This window comes from Zalophus californianus, chromosome 14 (genome assembly GCF_009762305.2).
Source record: "Zalophus californianus isolate mZalCal1 chromosome 14, mZalCal1.pri.v2, whole genome shotgun sequence".
Classification (NCBI taxonomy): domain Eukaryota; kingdom Metazoa; phylum Chordata; class Mammalia; order Carnivora; family Otariidae; genus Zalophus; species Zalophus californianus.
In genome coordinates, this window is record NC_045608.1 from 629326 (window position 1) to 649750 (window position 20425).

Consider the following 20425-nt stretch of genomic DNA (forward strand, 5'->3'; position numbering starts at 1 on the left):
AGATGAGGGGGCTATGGTGGCCCCCAGAGCCCCTCCTGGAGTCCACGCTCTGTGCGGGCCCAGTCAAGAGGATACTGCGGGGTGACCATGCTGTCCGAGGCTCAGCCTCATGCCGCCCCAGCCAAATGTCCCCAAGGGATCCCAGGGGATGCCACGGAGACACAGTTCCCTAGAGCTGAGTCCACAAAGCAGTGACAGGACACAAGACAATGAGGAGGCAGCCCTCAGCGCTCTTCCCTGTGGAGTGGGTGACGGGAGGGACCCTGTGCGCTGGAGGCTTCAGGGACGGGGCGCAAGGGGGCATCTGGGTGGCTTCTCCTGGCAGTCCCTGCAAAGTGACCGAGGCGGGCCCAAATCCGTGGCCCACCCACGCGCCTGACCCCACGCCTGCCCGGTTGGGGGTGTTCTCCTGCCACGTGCTCCGTGCCAGCAGTGGGCTGAATTCTCTTTTATGGGCCTGTGGCCAGTCTGAAACAAAATAATGGGGGGAGGGAGATTTTAAAGATGGGTGGATGCCACGGAGACGAACTGGTTTCTCATGAACATAGGCTCTCCTGCCCCTAAATCCAAGCCTTGCTCAGAGGGCAGCACAAGAAATGGAACACACCTGAGTGACCCCCGAGGCATGGAACTCCAGCTGGAGGAGGGTGCACCGACACACCAGATGCCTCCCAGAACCCAGGCCCCCTCTTGTTGACAGCGCCCCAAGACTCCCATGGAGTGACCTGCCCAGAGAAGTGCCAATGGGCTGGATGTGTTTGGGCTGCTGGGACAAGCCTTTCCTGAAGCCCACCTCCCTTTCAGCCCTGGGAGCTGGCTGGGCCCCTCACCCTCCATGTGGCCCCTTCCTCCCTCCACTCAGTCCTGACCTGAAATCTGCCCTTGGCCTGACGTCCCCTGCCAGCTCCTCTCTGGCCACAGGGCACACTCACTCCCAGCAACCCCCATCCTGGCAGCCAACGCTCTGAAAGCACCTGCCGCTGAAGGGTCTGTTATCTCCCACCGTCCACCCGCTAGGGCAGGGACCCCAAGATGTGCTCTGCTTGCACCCCCAGTGGATGGGGCCCTCCTGCGGCGGGTCACGGCATTGTCACAGACACGTGGCGCTCCACAGTGCTGTGCACTCTGGGGGGGACCGGGACACGGGCGGTGTAGGAACAGCAAACACGTGGGATGCTCCTTCCCTCTCTCTGTGCTCCAGCCGTCTTGCGGAGAAAACTGAGGCCCCCAGCCCCACGGCAGCCTCACACTCCTCCCCTACACCTGAGACCCCTGCCCGACCTTGCCCAGCTGTCTCCCCCAAAGGGAGGACTGTGAGCGGGGCGACGGGGGCAGGTGGCATCTGGCTCCCCACCCCTGCCCCCGATCCCGCACCCGGGAGCCACTGACCTCTGCAGGTAGCTCTGACACCTGTCCTGTGCAGCAGAGTGTGGTCCCGGCCACCCCGCTGGGCCAGGTGCGGACCCTTCCCTGCCCAAGGCCCTGGGTCCCAGGGCTGGGAGGGGCCGGCGGCTGTCCCGGTCTGTGCTGCCCCTGAGCTGTGACCTGTGGGGCTCCGGGATGCCTGCCGCTCCAGCACACATGCAGCACTGCTCCGAGGGTGGGGAGGGGGCGGCACACCAGCAGGGTGCAGCAAGAGGCCAGTGGGGCCGCCATCCAGGGCCACAGCCGCTCCCCACCTCCAGCGCCTGGCAGGACCACGGGGTCGGGGGGGAGCGTTTCTCTGATCCGCACCCTGGGAGGGGAAGGGCACGTGACCCTGGTGCGCCTGGGGCCCACCCCGCCCTGGCCAGGCTGACCTCCGTCTGGGACCAGCAGAGCAAGGGGGACAAAGACCAGGCTCCCTGCAGAGAACAGCCCGGAAGACGAGGTTCGGGAAAGTGCCCCCGGGACTGCCCGGGGACCTGCAGACACGCGCCAGCAGAGCCTGCTGGTCCAGAGCATCAACCCGAGACGGGGCACCCTCCCCTGGAGAGCAGCACGCCTCCCCTCCACCCCTCCACACCGGCACACCTCCCCTCCACCCCTCCACACCGGCACGCCTCCCCTCCACACCGCACGCCTCCCCTCCACCCCTCCACACCGGCACGCCTCCCCTCCACACCGGCACACCTCCCCTCCACCCCTCCACACCGGCACGCCTCCCCTCCACCCCTCCACACCGGCACGCCTCCCCTCCACCCCTCCACACTGGCACGCCTCCCCTCCACCCCTCCACACCGGCACGCCTCCCCTCTACCCCTCCACACCGGCACGCCTCCCCTCTACCCCCTCCACACCGGCACGCCTCCCCTCCACCCCTCCGCACCGGCACGCCTCCCCTCCACCCCTCCGCACCGGCACGCCTCCCCTCCACCCCTCCGCACCGGCACGCCTCCCCTCCACCCCTCCGCACCGGCACGCCTCCCCTCCACCCCTCCACACCGGCAGGCCTCCCCTCTACCCCTCCACACTGGAACCCCTCCCCTCTACCCCCTCCATACCAGCACCCCCTCCTGAACACCGGCACCCCTCCCCCTCGACACCCGCCTACACCAGCACCCCCTCTGCCTGGTGTATCTTTCTCCTCAGCACTTGCCACCAGCTAAAGCACGGGGTAGGTCAGGTCACCTGTTTATCTTTCCATTCTCTGCTCTGTCCTGCTCTACCTGGGGGTGCACAGCAATTCACTGCCCTGCCCCGTTTCTGGAAGAACCTGCAACCTAGCTGCTGAGAGTCGGGCCTGCAGCAGGGCCCACAGGAAGGAAGCTCAGGAGCAGGGGCCCCTCAGGCCACACCCCTCCCGGTGCCACATCTACCGAGTGAGCATTAAAGGGCCAGCCCAGCTCTGCTAGGCCACACCCTTGTCTGTCTCCACATCGGGGTTGGCTTCCCTGCAGATACACTCTTGGATGTACCCGAGGGCCGTGTGTACAACCCTACAACCAGCCCGAGGAGGTGGCGTGGGCTGACACCCCTGAGCCCAGCCACAGCCGAAGTGCTGGGGGACAGGGACCCAGGGCTCCTTACCAACCCCAGGGAAGGACTTCTGTGTCCTACCAGCTGGACAGATGTGGGCCACGGCTGCACCCCAGGGCCCTAGGAGGTGGGCTGAGTGAAGGGTGGGTGCAGGGGCGGGTGGACGGGGGATCTTCTGACAAGAGCCAGGCCAGGCTGGGGCACAGGTCAGGACACTGTGCTCAGGACACACCCCACCGCCCTCTGAGTGGTGGCACTTCCCCTGCAGCTGGCTTAAGGATTGCCTCCGTGCTCAGAGGTCGTAAGGAGAGTGCAGCTCCCCGACTGCAGGGGGAGGCTGACTGGCTTTTATTGCTTTTGTACAAATTATGGCCGCTCGGAAGTGGCCCAAGGAGCAGGGTAATGGATGTCATAAACCTGCCTCGTAAAGACAGAGCCTGCTCCGGGGTCTGCCAGCGCTGACTGGGTTAGTGGAGGCCTGTGCTGTTCAGGGGGGCGGCTGGGGACCGTGAGTGCAGGGCCATTCCTGGGGAGCCAACAGGTCTCAGGACAGCGAGGGGCACCCCAGGCACCTCCCCGCCCCCCCCAGGGGAAGTACGGCTGGCCAGGGTTTCACTGCATGTGCCCACCCACCCTCCTGCCATCTAACACCTCAGTGGGACCCGAGTGCACCCCCATCTCATATTGCACCCCCCATCTTTAACCATAGAGGTCCCTGGCTCAAGGGCCAAACCTGCCAAGTGGTCTGCACGTACCCATCCCGTTACCTCAGGGAGAAGGCAGGCTGCACCCTCCTGCCAGGAGTGGGAAAGCAGGTGCAGAGCCAGGAGCTACCATCCCCAGTAGGAAGGGGTGGCCCAAGGCCCCCCGGCTGCATGTGTGCTCAGGTGTACGAGCCTGCTGTGCCCCTCGTCCCACGGGTAAGGGGCTCCGTGTGGTGGGGTGTACCCCACAGCAGCCTGTGCCCATCTCACAAAGTGTGGGCACCCTCCTGCAGAGAAAAGGGGCCTCAGCCCTGCCCTGTAAGTCCAGGTGGGTCTGGTGACGAGAGGATGTGGGAGCCACACCACCAATGCTTCCTCCTGGCTCTTGCCCTCGGGACCCTGGGTACGGCCCCCGTGCTGTGAGGAGGCCCAACCAGCCCATATGCAGGGACCACACAGGGACGCCCACATCGGGGGAACGGAGGCCCAGGCACAGGAGTGAAGGAACCTTCCATAACCGTTACCCAGGCCGTGGGTTTCCCTAGATGCCGGGGTGTGTCAGCACAGGGCCCTGCTGCCCAGGCACTGTGGTGCGGGGGACAGGCAGGGGTACCCTGCTGGCCACAGCAGCCTCCCTCCATGGCCCTGTGGCAGGCACCCCCGCCACACCCCGTACACTGTGCCTCCCTGCAGCCTGGCCTTGCCCCTCCCTACCACCTGGTCGCCATGGCCCTCACCGCCTCCAACTAGGAGCGGTTCTCATTGGTTTTATTCACCATCTTCCCCACGGCGAGGCTGGTGGGGCAGGGACACTGGCCATTCGGGTCAGCAAACACTTGGGGAAGGGAGGAGGGCGGTCCGAGGAAGGGAGGGGACCTGCAGACTGGCCTGCCTGCTCCTGGTCTCAGCTAGGCCCCTCAGTGGGCACCTGCGGTGCGTTCTCTGACCCCTGAGCCTCAGTGTCCTCACCTAGAGGTTGGGGGGTCATTGCCAGGGTGACAATGTCCACATGGAGGGCCTGAGGCCTCCCGGGCTCACTGCAGGTGCTGGCCAATGGCATCGCTGCTGTTCTGCTTCTGCTCCTGTCCACAGCCCAGAGCCTCTGTGAGCACAGCCCCTTCCAGAACACTCCGTGCACCACACCCAGCTGGCCTCCCGGCCCCAGCAGGCAGCCAGATCCTCATTTCCCTTTAATGAAGGAACCCCCAAGCCCTGCTTCGGGGGGAGATGGGTCATCACATCCCCAGTTCCCAGCAGTTGGAGAAAATGACTTTCCAACTGATTTCATGGCACTAAGGAACATGTGATGCGTGCTGGGGAGGCTGCACCAAGCTTTTGGGACAAGCTGTCCAGGATGAGCAATAATTGGGGATTTGCTGGGGATAAACCTCAAAGAGTCAAACCCCTTTAAGTACGGTCTATAAAGCAGGTCAGATGGCAACTTCCCGGGTCGCCTGTGCAGGGGCGCTACTGGGGACAGACATGAGCCCTGCCGAGCCTGAGGCCCCACTTACAGACACACACAAGCAAGGCCCCAGGACATACTTGCACCCCGCATGCGAAGCAGCGGGTCACACACAGGCACCATGCCGCACCCATCACTTACGTGCAGATACACACCCTTCCAGATGGACATGCAGATGGCCCAGAAAGAAACACAGGACACCGGTAGGTGCAGGTGTGCACAGCCTACCACAGCCACATGGAGACACAGGGGCCCCGGCACACACTCTGCTCCCACAGAGCCACCCACGAGCTGCACACAGGGCAGGTGCAGGCGGAAGCCACATGGCCTACCCACTGGAACATGCAGGCACATGCCCGTACGTGCACACATGCACACACACACACAGGCCTCAGCCTCAGTGTGCATGCTCAAGTGGCCGAGGGTCCCATGGGTGAAGGCCCGGATTTAGAGGCAGGGTCGTAGCCCCCTCTGCCCAGTCCAGCTGGCCCAGCCCTGACGCCACTAGTGGGCAGTCTGGCAGCCGCAGACAGCCCTGGGGGCCCAGTGAACACAAGAGATCCGGGTGCTGAGCTCACAGTGCTTTCCAGGCCTGGGCCTAGCCACCCACCTGCCCGCACCCTGCCTGCTCCTACTGGACGAGGGTCACCTGGGTTGGTTCTGGCTCCTGCAGTGCCAGAGGCACCTCTGTTTCTGGGAGGGCCGGGCCAACCACCTGTATCCTGCAGCGCCCACCGGCACACACCAGGGACCAGCACACACACCTGCTCATGTCAGGGCCTAATGCACACACACCTGCTCATGCCAGGGACTAGCACACACACCTGCTCATGCCAGGGACCAGCAACGCACCTGCTCATGCCAGGGCCTAATGCACACACACCTGCAATGCCAGGGCCTAATGCACACACACCTGCTCATGCCAGGGCCTAATGCACACACACCTGCTCATGCCAGGGCCTAATGCACACAACCTGCTCATGCCAGGGACCAGCACACACACCTGCACATGCCAGGGCCTAATGCACACACACCTGCTCATGCCAGGGCCTAATGCACACACACCTGCTCATGCCAGGGCCTAATGCACACAACCTGCTCATGCCAGGGACCAGCACACACATCTGCAATGCCAGGGCCTAATGCACACACACCTGCTCATGCCAGGGCCTAATGCACACACACCTGCTCATGCCAGGGACCAACACACACATCTGCAATGCCAGGGCCTAATGCACACACACCTGCTCATGCCAGCGACCAGCATACACACCTGCACATGCCGGGGCCTAATGCACACATACCTGCTCATGCCAGGGACTAGCACACACACCTGCTCATGCCAGGGCCTCATGCACACACACCTGCTCATGGCAGAGACCAGCACACACACCTGCTTATGCTAGGGACCAGCACACACACCTGCACATGCCAGGGCCTAATGCACACACACCTGCTCATGCCAGGGACCAGCAACACACCTGCTCATGCCAGGGCTTAATGCACACACACCTGCTCATGCCAGGGACGAGCACACACACCTGCTCATGCCAGCGACCAGCATACACACCTGCACATGCCAGGGCCTAATGCACACATACCTGCTCATGGCAGGGACTAGCACACACACCTGCTCATGCCAGGGCCTCATGCACACACACCTGCTCATGCCAGGGCCTAATGCACACACACCTGCTCATGCCAGAGACCAGCACACACATCTGCTCATGCTAGGGACCAGCACACACACCTGCACATGCCAGGGCCTAATGCACACACACCTGCTCATGCCAGGGCCTAAGGCACACACACCTGCTCATGCCAGGGCCTAATGCACACACACCTGCTCATGCCAGGGACCAGCACACACACCTGCTCATGCCAGGGCCTAATGCACACAACCTGCTCATGCCAGGGACCAGCACACACACCTGCACATGCCAGGGCCTCATACACACACACCTGCTCATGCCAGGGCCTCATACACACACACCTGCTCATGCCAGGGCCTAATGTACACACATCTGCTGCCAGGGACCCCAGCACACACACCTGCTCATGCTAGGGACCAGCACACACACCTGCACATGCCAGGGCCTAATGCACACACACCTGCTCATGCCAGGGACCAGCACACACCCCTGCACATGCCAGGGCCTAATGCACACACACCTGCTCATGCCAGGGACTAGCACATACACCTGCTCTGCCAGGGCCTAATGCACACCCACCTGCTCATGCCAGGGACCAGCACACACACCTGCACATGCCAGGGCCTAATGCACACACACCTGCTCATGCCAGGGACCAGCACACACACCTGCACATGCCAGGGCCTAATGCACACCCACCTGCTCATGCCAGGGACGAGCACACACACCTGCTCATGCCAGCACCTGGTGTGCACACATAGGAACCCCCATGGCCCTAGCAGTAAGCTGGGCCTGTCCTTGCCACCACCTGTCACTCCCGTGAAGCGGCCATGGGGGATTAAGTTGCAAGTGGCTGGCACATTAATTATGGGTTCTTCAGGAAACATTCAAAGGAGCTCTTTGGGGAGAAGACCACGAATAACACACGCAGTTTGGAAGCAGAAGGGCTGCCCAGTGGCTCTGGCAAGGAGGCTCGGGGCAGGGACACCCCAGCTGCCCAGGGGCTCTCAGACATGGAAGGAGGCTCCAAATGGGGCATCCCTGAGCCTGGCCCCTCTGGGACCCTCAGGCTGGCTTACCTCACCCCTTACCTCACCCACTGGTAGGGGTCTTGGCCCCTCACTCTCCCTGATCCTGACCTGCATCACACAGCATGTTATCGCCAGCCACTTCCCACACTGGCAGGTCTGCCTGCTCTGTCCCCAGCTGGAGCCCAGTGCTGGCACAGCTCCTGGCCAGAGTGTGGCTCCATCCAGGAGTGGCTGAGATGCTGAGACTGCCCGGGCGGTGGGAGGAAGGGGCAGTGCAGGGCCGCCACCCATGGCTGTGACCGGGGACCCGAGGAGGGCAGGGCTCCCCTAGGGAGACACCCCTCCGGCGTCACACCACCCAGAAGTGTACAGCCCACCAGGTGCAACACTGGAAAACACGGCACCTGACCCACCTGACCCTGAGGTCGGGGCGGCTGGGGAGGCCCAGGGCTGCAGGGTGTCCCTGCTACACAGAAAATCAGCGGGTTAATTACACACCCTATAAAAAAGCTGATGTGAGTTAGGGAAGCAGCCCTGCAGGCCTGGCACTGTGGAGCTCGCAGTAAATCAGGGGCTGTGGTGGTCGGGGGCGGGATGAGGTGGGCGGGGCCCAGGCCCCGCCCTCCAATGAGCCAAAAAACGGCTGTAAATCTGCAGAAATGGCTTTTATGTAGCTCTGGGTTTTATGGTGTCATTAACGTCCCTCCTGATGCTTAAGGGGCAATGAAATGAAGTCCTGAGGAAAGGGTAGGGGCTGCTCCCCTGGGGCTGGGGCAGGGGGAGGGGCAGGAAGCAGGGACAGGGGCTGGGGTTGGGGCTGGGGCGGGAGGTAAGGGTAGGGAGGTGGCCCCCACAGAGCTGGACTCCTCAGGCCCAGGCAAGCCAGCCACCTCCTGCCCCCGGGCCCAGGGGCCTCATGCCTGAGTCCAGGCTGAGTATGGAGCATGGCATGGGAGTGTCAAGTCCCTGGGGGGCGGCTGCTCCGTGCCTGGGGCCCTTCACTCCGAGTGCCTCCTGGCAGGACCCAGAGGCAGAGCGTCTCCCCCACCCCTAGTCCTCAGGAAGTCAGGGAATGAGGGTCAGCTGGTCTCTCCCAGGGCAGGACCCTGAGCATGTGTGATGCTCCCTCCGAATTCCCCGCCAGTTTTGGCCCCCTTCCCAGCCCCGCTGCACCCTGAGGTGTCTGGCCCCGGGGAGGCATTCAGGACGGCTGGGGGCTGCAGAGGTGTGGGGCATGCATGGGTCCAGCCAGCAGAGGAGGGGACGGCAGACTTACCGAGTAGCCTCTGCCCGAGACGGCCTGCGTAGAACTCTGCGGGGAAGGAAGCATAGGGAGGAGGGTCATGGCTCCCGATGGTGGCCCCTCCTCTGAGGACCGCCCCTTGGCCCAGGACCTGAGCCTCCTTCAGAACCCCTGTTCCTGGGTGCTGATGGCTGACGGGCCACTCCCGGGGCGGGGGGCGGGGCATGACAGAAGCCGCAGGGGAGGGCACAGCAGAGGGTCCCAGAGCCCCAGCGGCCTTGCGCCTGTGCCTGAGGACCCGTGTTCGGAACCTTCCTCCAGAGACGTGGCTCAGCCCAGCAGTCAACCCAACAGAGAGGCGGGCACAGTCACCATGTCCCCTCAGTGAGGGGCTCAGTCCTTGGGCACATCTCGGCCCCTTGCAAGGGCCAGGTCCCATCTTTTCACACATGGTTCTACCAGCCACAAGAATGGAGGGGAGGCAGACCCACCCCTCTGTGCCCCCGTGGGTCTACCACTGACCACCCAGCAGCCTCCAGCCTCCCAGGGTCACAGCGCTGCGGGGGTATGGGGGTGGGGGGCAGGCTTCCTGGAAGGGGAGCTGGATGGGTAACCTCGGGGACACGGAAGTGAGATGGCAGGGCACACTGTGGCCACCCAGGGAGGTCCCTTGAGGGAGACCCAACAGCACTTGGCGGGGCACTCTCGGGCTTGAGTGGGCATTTCAGATGTGCCGGGAGAAACCAGTGAGGAGCTGGGCTTTGCAGGCAGCTGCATGGGGAGGGGCCCTCCGCTGCAGGGCGGGGGACAAGGCGTAGGAGAGGGCCGCAGGGCGCAGGGCGGTTGGATGTGGGGGTGGTTCAGGGTGTGAGTGAGGAGCAGGTGCACAGTGGGCCAGTGTGGGCTCATCCGGGACCCGCAGACCAGGGTCCAGAGCGTGCTAGGGGGGGAACGGAGGTCTGGCTACAGAGTCCTCCAGGACAGTGGATGACCACGGTGGGTGGTGTGCGTTGGGGGGGGCGGTCTCCCTACTGCAGCCTGGACTGCTCAGCTCTGCACACAGCACCCCATCCAGCCTCGGCCAGGGCTCTGGGACCCTTCCTTCCCCAGGCAGACCCTGGCCACATCCCGAGGGCTCACCCTGGCGGGGGGGCCCCACCCGTAAGCCCTGCTGGTGGGGGCAGGCGGGGTGCTGTAACTGCTCCCCAGCGTGCGCCCTCAGGGCCGTCCCTGATGTGCTCAGAGTCCGTCCTCACGCGTCCCACCGGCAATTAGAGTCCGAAGTAGGACAGCCCCACAGCCCCAGACAAGTACCAGCCTATTTTCCCATCTTGTGGCAACAAGCTCGGGGCCGGGCAATTAGGCCCTCCTCCTGGCCTCCCCCCACAGGCCGTGCCCCCAGGCCCCTATTGAGATGATAATGAGAGACGCTCACTCCATTCAGAAACCCAGCCCCACGCCTCCGTGCTTCTGCAGCTGGGGGTCTAGGAAGACAAAGGCCTGGGGGGGTCCGGCAGCCCCTCCTGGGGGACCCCCTCCTGGGACCCCTCACCGCCACCTTCATCCTAGTCTGCCCTGTGCCCAGCGACCCCCTCCTCCAAGTGGCTGTGACCAGGGAGACCCAGGGGCCCTGGAGGGTGCCCAGCACGCCTACAGCTGGCCGTATCCAAGTTCAATCCTCTGTGCGCTGCCCGGTCATCCCACGCTAGGCCTGAGGCTCAGGGGCCCATCCTCTGGGACACTGTCCCCAGACCAGGACGCCCTCGCTCCCCGCGGCCCCAGCAGGCCTGCCCACCAGGCCAGAAGCACTGCCCACCGCTGTTCCCGTCACGGCCCCACCTCCTGCCCACTGCCCAGCCAGCAGCACCAGTGGGCCAGGGCAGAGCCCTAGTTGGACAAGGGCCTCCCCATGACTCCTGCTGGGGCCTCACCCAGGTTCCTCATTTAAACCCCTCCTAGCAGGGAAGTCCTAATTAGTGAAAGACCGTGTTTTAGGGAAGGCAAAATGCTAACTGCAAAGGCAAAGCCCTCGGTGAGACTCTCAGGTGCTAAGCACATGGCCTGCAGTGTCTGCCGGAGGCGGGGGGTGGGGGGGCCAGCTGGGGGCACCTGGGGGACCAGGAGCGTTGGGCTGAGCAAGTGGCGGGGCACTCACGTCACTGAGCTGGTCCCGAGAACTGCTTGTCCGGGAGCTGGTGGCTTCATGGAGGCTGTCATCCCCACTGTGGCGGTCGGCCCCTCTGGATGCGGTGACCTTCATCTGGGGACAGGGAGAGGCAGGCTCAGCAAACACAGACCCAAGCCCTCTGCCTGTGGGGGCAGGGCAAGGGCACAGCCAGGGTCAGGCTCCTCACCCCTGCCCTGACCTGCTCACCCACACTGAGCCCCGGGCCACAGCCCAGGGAGAGGGCAGCAGGGGCAAGGCTGTGCAGAGCTAACCATTTACCACTCGGAGTGGGAAGAAACACCCAGAAGAGCAGACGGCACACAATGGCATAATGCCACTCTGAGCTCTGGCCTGGTTTCCTGGAGCCGGTGGGCCGCCCCGCCACCTCACTGCGCCAGGGAGCCGGACACTGGGCCTCCGCGGCAGGCCGGCGGCAGCTCACCCACCCTCACGGCACCCATGCCATCACAGTCCCAGGTCTGCACAGCTGGGTGTGGACTGGCCACTCCCCACTGTGTGACCTAGGGCCACCGCTAGACCTCTCTGTGCCTCTGCACCGTGTCTAGGATGTTGGCCAGTGTCTCCAGCTTTTCACGCAGAAGCCCGGATCGGACGCTTGTGCCCACTTTACAGACGGCCAATCCAAGCCCAGAAGGTTAAGTGGACCCAGAGTTCCTGTTCCTCCTTTCCTTTTCACTGGGAAATAACTTCAGACAGCTGCAGGTCAGCCCCGACCCTGACCTCCTGCGGCCAGGGAGTCACCACCCCAACCACGTGGCCTATAGGTGTCCTGGGTTCCCCCACTCACTGTCTGGGGACCCACCACCTCCCGACCCCCCAGCCTCCCTATTCTGGAGCGTTCTCGCAGCCCCGTTCTGTTGGCGTGTGGGGCACCCGCAGACCATCGGCACCCCGTCTGTGTGCCTGGCGCCGTCCTTGGAGCAGACCCAGGTGGCTGCTGACCCCTCTCCCTGGTGCTGCCCAACACCCCGTGGGCCAGTGTGGGGACACCACGGGGCATGTGTGTCCTGCCCTCCTCTTCGCCCCCAAGCTCAGCGCAGTGCCCACAAGTGCAGCAAAGTGCAGAACCCCCCTCATGACCAGGGTCAGCGAGGCCTGGCCAGGGTCCAGAGCCTACAGCCAGTCCTCCACACCCAGCTGTTCTGTCTCGAGCGCCCTTTAGCCTGGAGACCCTGACTCGGCCAAAAGTCAGGATGGGTCGGCAAGGCACCCTGGCTATGATCTAGAATATTCCTGAGTCCCGGGGAAACACCCTCAGGGCCTCAGCCCCTCCTCCTGCACACCCACGGCAGGCTCAGCCAGAAGCCTCTCTCGAGGCAGCCCCTCAGAGCCCCTGCTCCCCAGGGCCACCCCAGGTCCCAAGACGGGGCTACAGCCCCCAAAAGCCATGGGCCCTGTGTTGTTGGCCAGCAGTGTCCACAAGCCACAGCCCAAGGCCCCAGGTGCTAGGGCCCAAGGGAGGCCCAGGCCTCAGCACCACCCTCCTTCTCTGAGGTAGGCCAAGGGCAGGATCCTGGCCCCACTGCAGGCACGAGCCCCCACATCACAGGCCTGTGGGACCCCTGCCTCCCATGCTCCATCCTGCTCAGCTGAGCGCTGGCCAGCGTGGCCTCTTCTGACTGTCCCTGAGTCTCAGCTTCCTTACCTCTGCAATGGGGATGCCCACTGAGTCCCTCACATGTGGCGGAGTGCGCGTGCACGTGTGTGTGCGCGCGTGTGCGAGGTGTGGTTCTGTCTCCTGTGCCCTGGGCCGGCACCGAGAAGCCACCAGGTGTCACTGTTGTCACCTGCAGGCTCGCACTGCTCTGCACCCCACATCCGCCCTCCCCCAGAGTGGAGACAACCGGGGCCTGGGGGACCTTCCTTGCCGCCTTGCTGGGGGAAGCCTCTGTAAGAAACCAAGAGTTAGAGTCCAGTGCTTCTCAAAGTGGGGTCCCTGGGCCAGCAGCATCAGTAGCACCCAGGAACTTGTTAGGAACACAAATCTGCATTTTCAGGACCCACCCCAGGCTTCCTGAATTTGAAACCCAAACCATGTGCCATCAGGCACTCTGGGAGACTCTGCTGTGGCTCAGTTCAGATCCACGGTTTGGGTCATTAGTAATCACCCCCATGAGCCCCACACTCGCTGCTGGGGGACAGCAGCTCAGCTTGAACCCAGGGCACGGTCCCTGCCCCAGGAGCGAAACCGAGAAACTGCAGGGACAGGAAAAGACCGGTGCAGGACTGCCATGTACAGTTGTGAAGACTGTTCACTGCACAAGTTTACCCAGTAAGAGGAGAGGGGATGGAGGGGCTAAAGTACAACCCACACACAGCTGAAACTGGAAGAGGGAGGGTGCCGCATTACACTTCACACACACAAACAGGCTGCCTCCTCTCTGAGCTGGGCCCCAGAAAGGATGCCTCAGCCCGACTCCTCAGCGGAACCCTGCAGGAAGGGCAGGCTGGGGTCTTTCACCCTTCCTTGGGGGACCAGTTTTGGCTCCGAAAGCCCCATTTCCCAGAAAAATCCTGTAAAACTAAGTCTTGAGTCGTGGGAACCACCCCAATCCCAGACACAACAGGATGGCTGGTCACCTACCTCTGTCCCCAGGCCCGGACCCCAGAGAGCCCAAGCTGGGGTTTGGCTATCCTGTAGCGCGCCTGCTTCCCTAGCTGCTCAGAAATGTTGCTGGCCAGCTATGCCGGGGTGGGGTGAAGGATGGCACACCTCTGCTTCCAGCTGGAGCTGGAGAGATGAGATCAGTCTCTGGGCCTTCAAGTCCATCTACCCATCTGTCTACCCACCCACCCATTCATCCACCTGCCCATCCATCTGCCCATCTGCCTGTCCACTGGCCCACTCGTCCACCGTCCACTCGTCCATCGTCTACTCGTCCATCCGTCCACCTGTCCAACCACCTACCCAGTGCTTACAGGGTGCCTACTAACTGGCTCTGTCCTGGCAGTGCACACAACAGACACACATTCCCATCCTCCTGCAGCTACGAAGGAGGGGCGGGCACGTGGTCGGCGGCCACATGTACCAGGACAAGAGCAGAGGGAAAGGGCAGGGCCGCCAGCGAGGGCCTCACCGAGAAGGTGACGGTTCTGAGAGGTGTGTGGCGAGTCCGAAGACTAACAGGAAGAGTGGAGAATGGCACCACAGAGAAAGACGGGCTCGCTGGGGAGGGAGCGTCTGCAGCTTCTACGGTGTAACACACCACAGCTGGTTCGGCTGCCCATCTGAAAACTGGCTCGAACGAGCCCGGAGCAATCGGCCTCTGCAGGTGGTGTGCCACCAGAGCGCGCGCTCACCCCGCTGGGGCTGGGGCTTCACCCTCTGACTGAGGGCACGTACAAACATGGCATTGCCCTCCAGCTGGCAGGGCCCGGTCACGGCTCCCAGAAGGGGGAGAGAACAATCCCCTTAGACCAGCATGACAGGGCACTGCCGTCAGACGACGGGGTCAGGGACACTACTCTCAGACTGGGGCGTACCGGGAAAAACCCGGGGTCCTGAGCTCTCTGGCAGTAACAGCAAGGCCGCGGCAACTCGCCCATGAAGAACCCCCTCCCAAGACACCACCCCAAATATCCATCCTTCCCTGACCGCCCCCCACCCCCCCAGGGCCCTCCAGCCCAAGATCCACTGCACATCCCAGGAGGAAGTGTCTACCTCCCGGGCCGACTGCCAAGCACGAGGCCAGGCAGGCAACATGTGGTTCCACTTGGCAATCAGGCCACAGGGATGGGGGTTGCTAGGGGTGAGGGGAGTGGGTGGCCAGTCCGGAGGATGCTGCCAAGGAAGGGCCCAGGAGGTGGGACCCAGCAGTGCCCCCGGACAGACAGGACTGCCCGTGCCTGGTATGCCCCTCGCTCCCTGGACCTCAGTGTCCCAGGTCAGGGCTGTAAACCTACGGCTCGGCCCAGGACGCCCCCTCGCGTGTCTCCAGGCCTGGTTGTCCCCCCGGATCCCCTACCACTTGCTCCTCCCACCAGCAACAGGTACCCGGTTCCCTGGGGCTCAGTGGGGCCTTCTGACCCCGCAGAAGCTGCACCCCCTCCCACCGGGCACGTGCGCCACCACCCTCCCACGGCACATGGCAGCGGGGAACATGGCACAGTACTGCTCCAGTGTCTGAACCCATGGCCGGCAGAGGCCTGTGCACGAGGTCCTCCCGAGGGTGAGCCTGGCTAAGGCTGCCTCAGGGAGCCCCGGTCCTGGGCAAGGCCACAGAGCAAGGCCAGCCCAGGGGCGGGGGGCCTTCATGCAGACAGCACAAACACCTGGGCAGGCAGGAGCATGAGACAAAGTCCCCCCTCCCCCCAAGGGCGCATGCACAGCCTCTGGGCTCTGTTGTGTGCGCTCAACACCCCTCTTAGAATGTGAAAAACGGGTCATGGCTAAGCTTGGGTGTTTTCAGGCTGGCGTCCCCCGACTGATGGCAGCGTCCACTGGTGAAGTGTGGTCATGCAGCCTGCTCAGACTCATGCCGGGAGTTCTTGGGCTGCGCGTGGGGTCAAATGCAACCAATTGTGAGGAGATCCTGGTGGCCCCACTCCCCTGGGCTAGCTAACACCTACTGGGGTTATAAGCTTGGGCCCTGCTTCTTCCAGAAATCCTTCCCGATGCTCTGTCCACTCCTGCGTCGACCAGGCTGGGTGAGGGACCGTCCAGGGCCCCGGGGCCCCGAGTGTCCCTCTGAAAGTGAAGCAGGATCACTGTCTGGCGTGTCTGTCCCTGACGACCCGGCACAGGGCCCGGCGCAGTGAAGGGGGCGCAGGCAGTGTGAATGTCTCCACGGACAGCCCAGCACCGAGGCACAAACTGCTGCTCTCCGAGGCTGGCCATCCCTCCCACCGCTCCCTCCTCTTCCATGGAGACTTGGACGGGCCGATGGGTGGATGATGGAAGACGGACAGATGCGTAGGATGCGCCACAGATCATGAGGGATGCTGTTGAGGCCACCGCCTGAGAAGACGCGTGGCCAGCAGGCTCTGGGGGACACAAGCTGTGGGTGAGCCCTGTCTGTGCTTGGTGTGGCCCCCCTTGCTAGAGGGACAAGATGAGCCGCCGTGTCCAGCTCCCAGAATCGTATCAGAGTGGGCTGATGAGGGGCCCTCTGGGCTCCATCCAGCCTCCGTCACCGGCTCGGTCGATGGGGACCTGATTCAAGCCACCCAGAACCTCCTTGTGCCTGCAGAAGCCTCCCGCTTGGCGGCTGCCTGTCACGGCCAGCACAAGTTCTTAAAGACACGCAACAGTTCACGCCCTGCGCTGCTCCCAGCTCCCAGCGGCGCCTGGGCCGGAGGCCCCCCACCCGGAGAGCCAGGCACTCGGCCGCCCCCCCCACCTACAGAGCCCCTTCTCTCTTTGCAGGCCCGCGGGCACCTCCACAACCCTCCACGGTTTCACACCTGTCTTCCCCACGGGAATGCAAGCTTCGTGAAGGTAGGGACTGTCTTCTGTCTCGTTCCCTGCTGCATCCCAGGGCCCAGACGGGCAGTGACAGGACGCTCGTGCGGAATGCTGAGTGCTTCCCTCTGAGGCGGGGCTGCGAGGACCTGGCAGTCCAGGGGGGCTGGGGGGCCGTGGGTGCCTGACACCCTGCACCCCAGCTCTCCACCCTCCCAACGGTGCCTGCGCTCAAGCCACCCAGGTCCTGCAGGGCCTGGCTCTCGGCTCCCGTGAGCGAGCACCCGTCTGGGGTGGGAGCTCAGCACTGGCACCTGCTGTGCCCCAGCACCCGAGACCCAGCCTGCTGCTGGGGAAGCCGCCTGGGAGGGGGCCCGAGAGGTCCAGACACCGTTCTGTGAGTGGGAGAACCAGGGCCGTCCCGTGACAACTGCGGAGACGCACGCAGCACGCACTCTGGGCACAGCCGTTTGAGAGGCGTGCGGACGCCCCGCCTGACGGACGAGGAAACGGGCCTGAAGGGAGGGGAGGCGGGGTCTGAGCCCCCAGAGTGCCCGGCCCAGCCCAGCCAGGGCGGACAGCAGCGCGACCCTGGAAGCCCCATGCGCCGCCCCGGAGCTGCAACCTGGTGTGGGAAGGAGCCGGGGAGGGGCAAGCATGTGTGCAAGCAGGAGCCGCCGCTCGGAGACTGCACTCAGTTCACGCGCTCACCCACAAGCCTGAGGGAGGAGCGACAGGACCCCACTCACAGCGGGAAAAGCAGGCCCTGAGGGGCCGAGTCAGACGCCCAAGGCCACACAGCAGGCCAGAGCCAGAGGCCCCTGCCAGGACGCCCAGTACTGGTGGACACTGCTGTGCACCGGTGTGGTGAGCAGCACCGACGGCCACCGTGGGGCCAGCCTCCGGAGCTGTGCCACGACCCCCACCCGCCTCCCCCAGCACCTGCCTCTGCCAGGCCCAGGGTCACGCGGCCTGGCCGTTGAGCGCACACAGCTGCACGGGGCGCGAGGCACCTGGAGAGGGAAGCCGAGGGTCGTCAGCCAGAAGGAAGGCACGTCAGGGCAGGACAGGGACTCAGGTCACCAGGAATCAGGGCTCTACTGAGGGCAGAGGGGGAAGACATGGTCCAATGGGCTCCGTAGAGGAACCTCGCTCCCTGCAGACGGCAGGGGGGCAGAGCCCGGGAGGTCAGCCACTGCCACCGCCACCGCCTTCCAGGGAAGGGTCGAGGGCAAGGGCACAGGCCACAGGAACGGAGCTGCTTGGGCGTGAACACTGGCCCACCCAGCACCCCGGCAGTTGGGGCAGTCGGGTGAAACTACCTCCTGGGTGTGGCCAGTGGGCTCCAGGCGAGGCTGGTGCTAACCCCGGGGGCCTGAGCGGCGGGAGGCTGGCCTTCTGGCAGGGCCGTGAGACCGTGGTGACTGGCGTGGAGACATCCGCGTCACAGAGCTAATTTCCTCAACAGATATGGGCCCATTCGGGTCGTCGGCTTCGTCTCGGTCTGTGGGGTCAGACCGTATTTTCCCAGCAGCCCGTGCAATTCCCCTCGGCGGGCGACTCGCCGCGCCTGCCCAGGCACCTGCCCAGGCACCTGCCCATGCGCATCTAGGCCCCTGCGGCGCAGCCTCCTCCCTCTCGGGCCCACCCTGGTCCCTGGGGACATTTATCCCTCATCCGTGCAGCCGGGGCTCTGCATTGCCGGTGCTTTCAAAGAAACAACTTCAGGCCTTGCCCGTGCTCTCCACTGTTTCCTGGTTCATTCACGCCCGGTCTTGTCTGCGTCCTTCCTTCCACCCTCTCCAGCCCCTGGCGGTCCCCGGCCTCAGACCTGTCTCCTCCTCCAGCACGAGCACCGGGGTGTGACTCTGAGTGCGGACGATGAACTCTGATGGCCATTTCCTTTCAATTATTTTCTAATGAAATCTCATTTGGAGAGACATTTAGAAGGTGGAAGCCAAGGACTGGCCTTGTGTGGGGGTGGGGAGCAGGGAAAGGCGCTGCCTGTTTCCGGCTCATCACCTGGGCAGCCGGGGGAGGCTTAGAGCTGACGTCTCCCGGCTGGTTCGTGGTCGGTGACGGAGGCTGTGGCATCCGAGGGGAGCTTCTGGGCTGACGTGCCCAGCTTTGCGGGCCGGTGGCGGGGATTCAAACCGCAGGCTGGCTGAGCGTGAGCAGTGGGCCATCCAGCAAGGCCCCCGAGTGTAAGAAGAGACTCACGGAGACAGGTCACTGTGGACCCTCCACACCCCACAGGCTGGAAGCCGCATGGTTACGGAGCATGTAAACGGGCGGATCTGAACGGAGAAGGGCAGGATACACCCCACCTCCCTTCCACTGGCCATAAGGAGAGGGACAAATGTCCCACAGGTACCACTCTGAACACAGAAGGTTATATGTTAGCTTTGTTTCTGGTTCTTGAATTTCAGCGTGGCCATGAGATGTTCACAACTGTGTGGCTCTCAGCACAAGCCCATCACACAGCACGGCTGTTAAGCTCCATCTGCAGGCTCAGAACCCCGGCCCTGGGGCCGGCTTCTTACCAAATCCCCCAGGCAAAGCAGACAGTGGGACATGGACACCGCTTTCCTTAAAGCCCCCTGGTTCTGGCAAACTGCGTGGATGGACGGTGGTTGCTGCAGCCTCTGGCCAGGCCAGGAGGGCTGGCCCGTTTCTCTGCGCAGCTAAGCCACGGTGTAGCCTGCATGCACGCCGGCCCCTCTAACTCAGCAAGTGTCTGCAAGAACACAGCTCCACGGGGCAGGGCTGGTCCACATGGGTCAGGATGCCTCTTCTGTGCCCGGAGCAGCCCCTGGTAACAGAGGTGCTGGCGAAATCCTCGGTCAGCGAGCGGTGGGCCAGTCCAGGGGCTCCTCCGCCCTGGGGCTTCCTTGTGAGAGGGCAGGACTCGTCAGGACTGCCCTGGCGTTCACCCGAGCTGGGAGCCTGCTTGCAGAGCACTGCCATCTCAGCAGCACACACAGACGCGCACACGCACGGCCGTGTCCACGTCGCAGACAGGCTCCTCCCAGGAATCCTGGACGGGGTGTCCCAGACGAGCGCTGGGTGAGGCCCGCCTAGGCTGTCCCCATGCTCAGGGCCCTCCCCTCCCAGGGCTATATCGCACCTTCCACCAGGTGCACCCTGAGGGATCCCCTTCCTCCCCGCAAACAGCCACACCCACCATCACTGCCCTTGCTCCTCGCCGGCCTAGCAGGGACCAGGCATGGTCTCCTCCTCAGGGCCCCATCCGCAGACGGGGAGGTGGAAGCAGGGTGCTTACGCGGGGCGGGAGATAGGGCTTGAAGGGAGACCCCAGCAGAGCACTGCACCCAGGCTCCTGTCTCCATCCAGGGGGTCCCCTGGAGCAACCCTGGGCCCCCCTCAGACCCACAGCACCCCCAAGGACTCAACCTACCCCCAATCTTCAGGCCAGGCTGCCCCCATTCTCCCCACGACGGGGCGGGTCACACCCCACCCCTCTGACCTTGGGGCCACGTAGGCTGCCAGGGTCCAAACCTCTACCCCCCAGGCCATGCAGGGCCCCTACAGCTGTGTCCTTTGGCCAGCAAGGTGGTTCATGACGTTGGAATGAGCCACCAACATTTCAAAATCTCCAAATCCACAAAAAAACCCCACATTACCAGCTGCTCTCAGAAACCCCCAAGATCTGCCCACACAGGACCCTTGTCCCCTCACGGCAATGAGGGCGGCAGCGGCCCCCAGGACGTGGCACATGTGGTCTGGCCACACCCCCCCCCCCCCCCCCGCTCCCCCAACAGC

At 63.9% G+C, this 20425-nt stretch overlaps 1 protein-coding gene across 17 annotated transcripts in view; it reads right to left on the reverse strand.

Moving 5' to 3' along the window:
* The window catches only part of FBRSL1 (fibrosin like 1), an 82700-nt gene that overhangs the window by 41932 nt on the left and 20343 nt on the right, over positions 1-20425 (reverse strand). For 16 of the 17 annotated variants that reach the window (XM_027576256.2, XM_027576252.2, XM_027576264.2 and 13 more), the window contains exons 3-4: positions 11209-11313; positions 9087-9122 (exon numbers count right to left, since the gene is read on the reverse strand). In XM_027576256.2, coding sequence (XP_027432057.2) covers positions 9087-9122; positions 11209-11313 — 141 coding nt within the window. The remainder of the gene's footprint in view (positions 1-9086; positions 9123-11208; positions 11314-20425) is intronic. The other variant, XM_027576253.2, reaches the window with a different exon arrangement.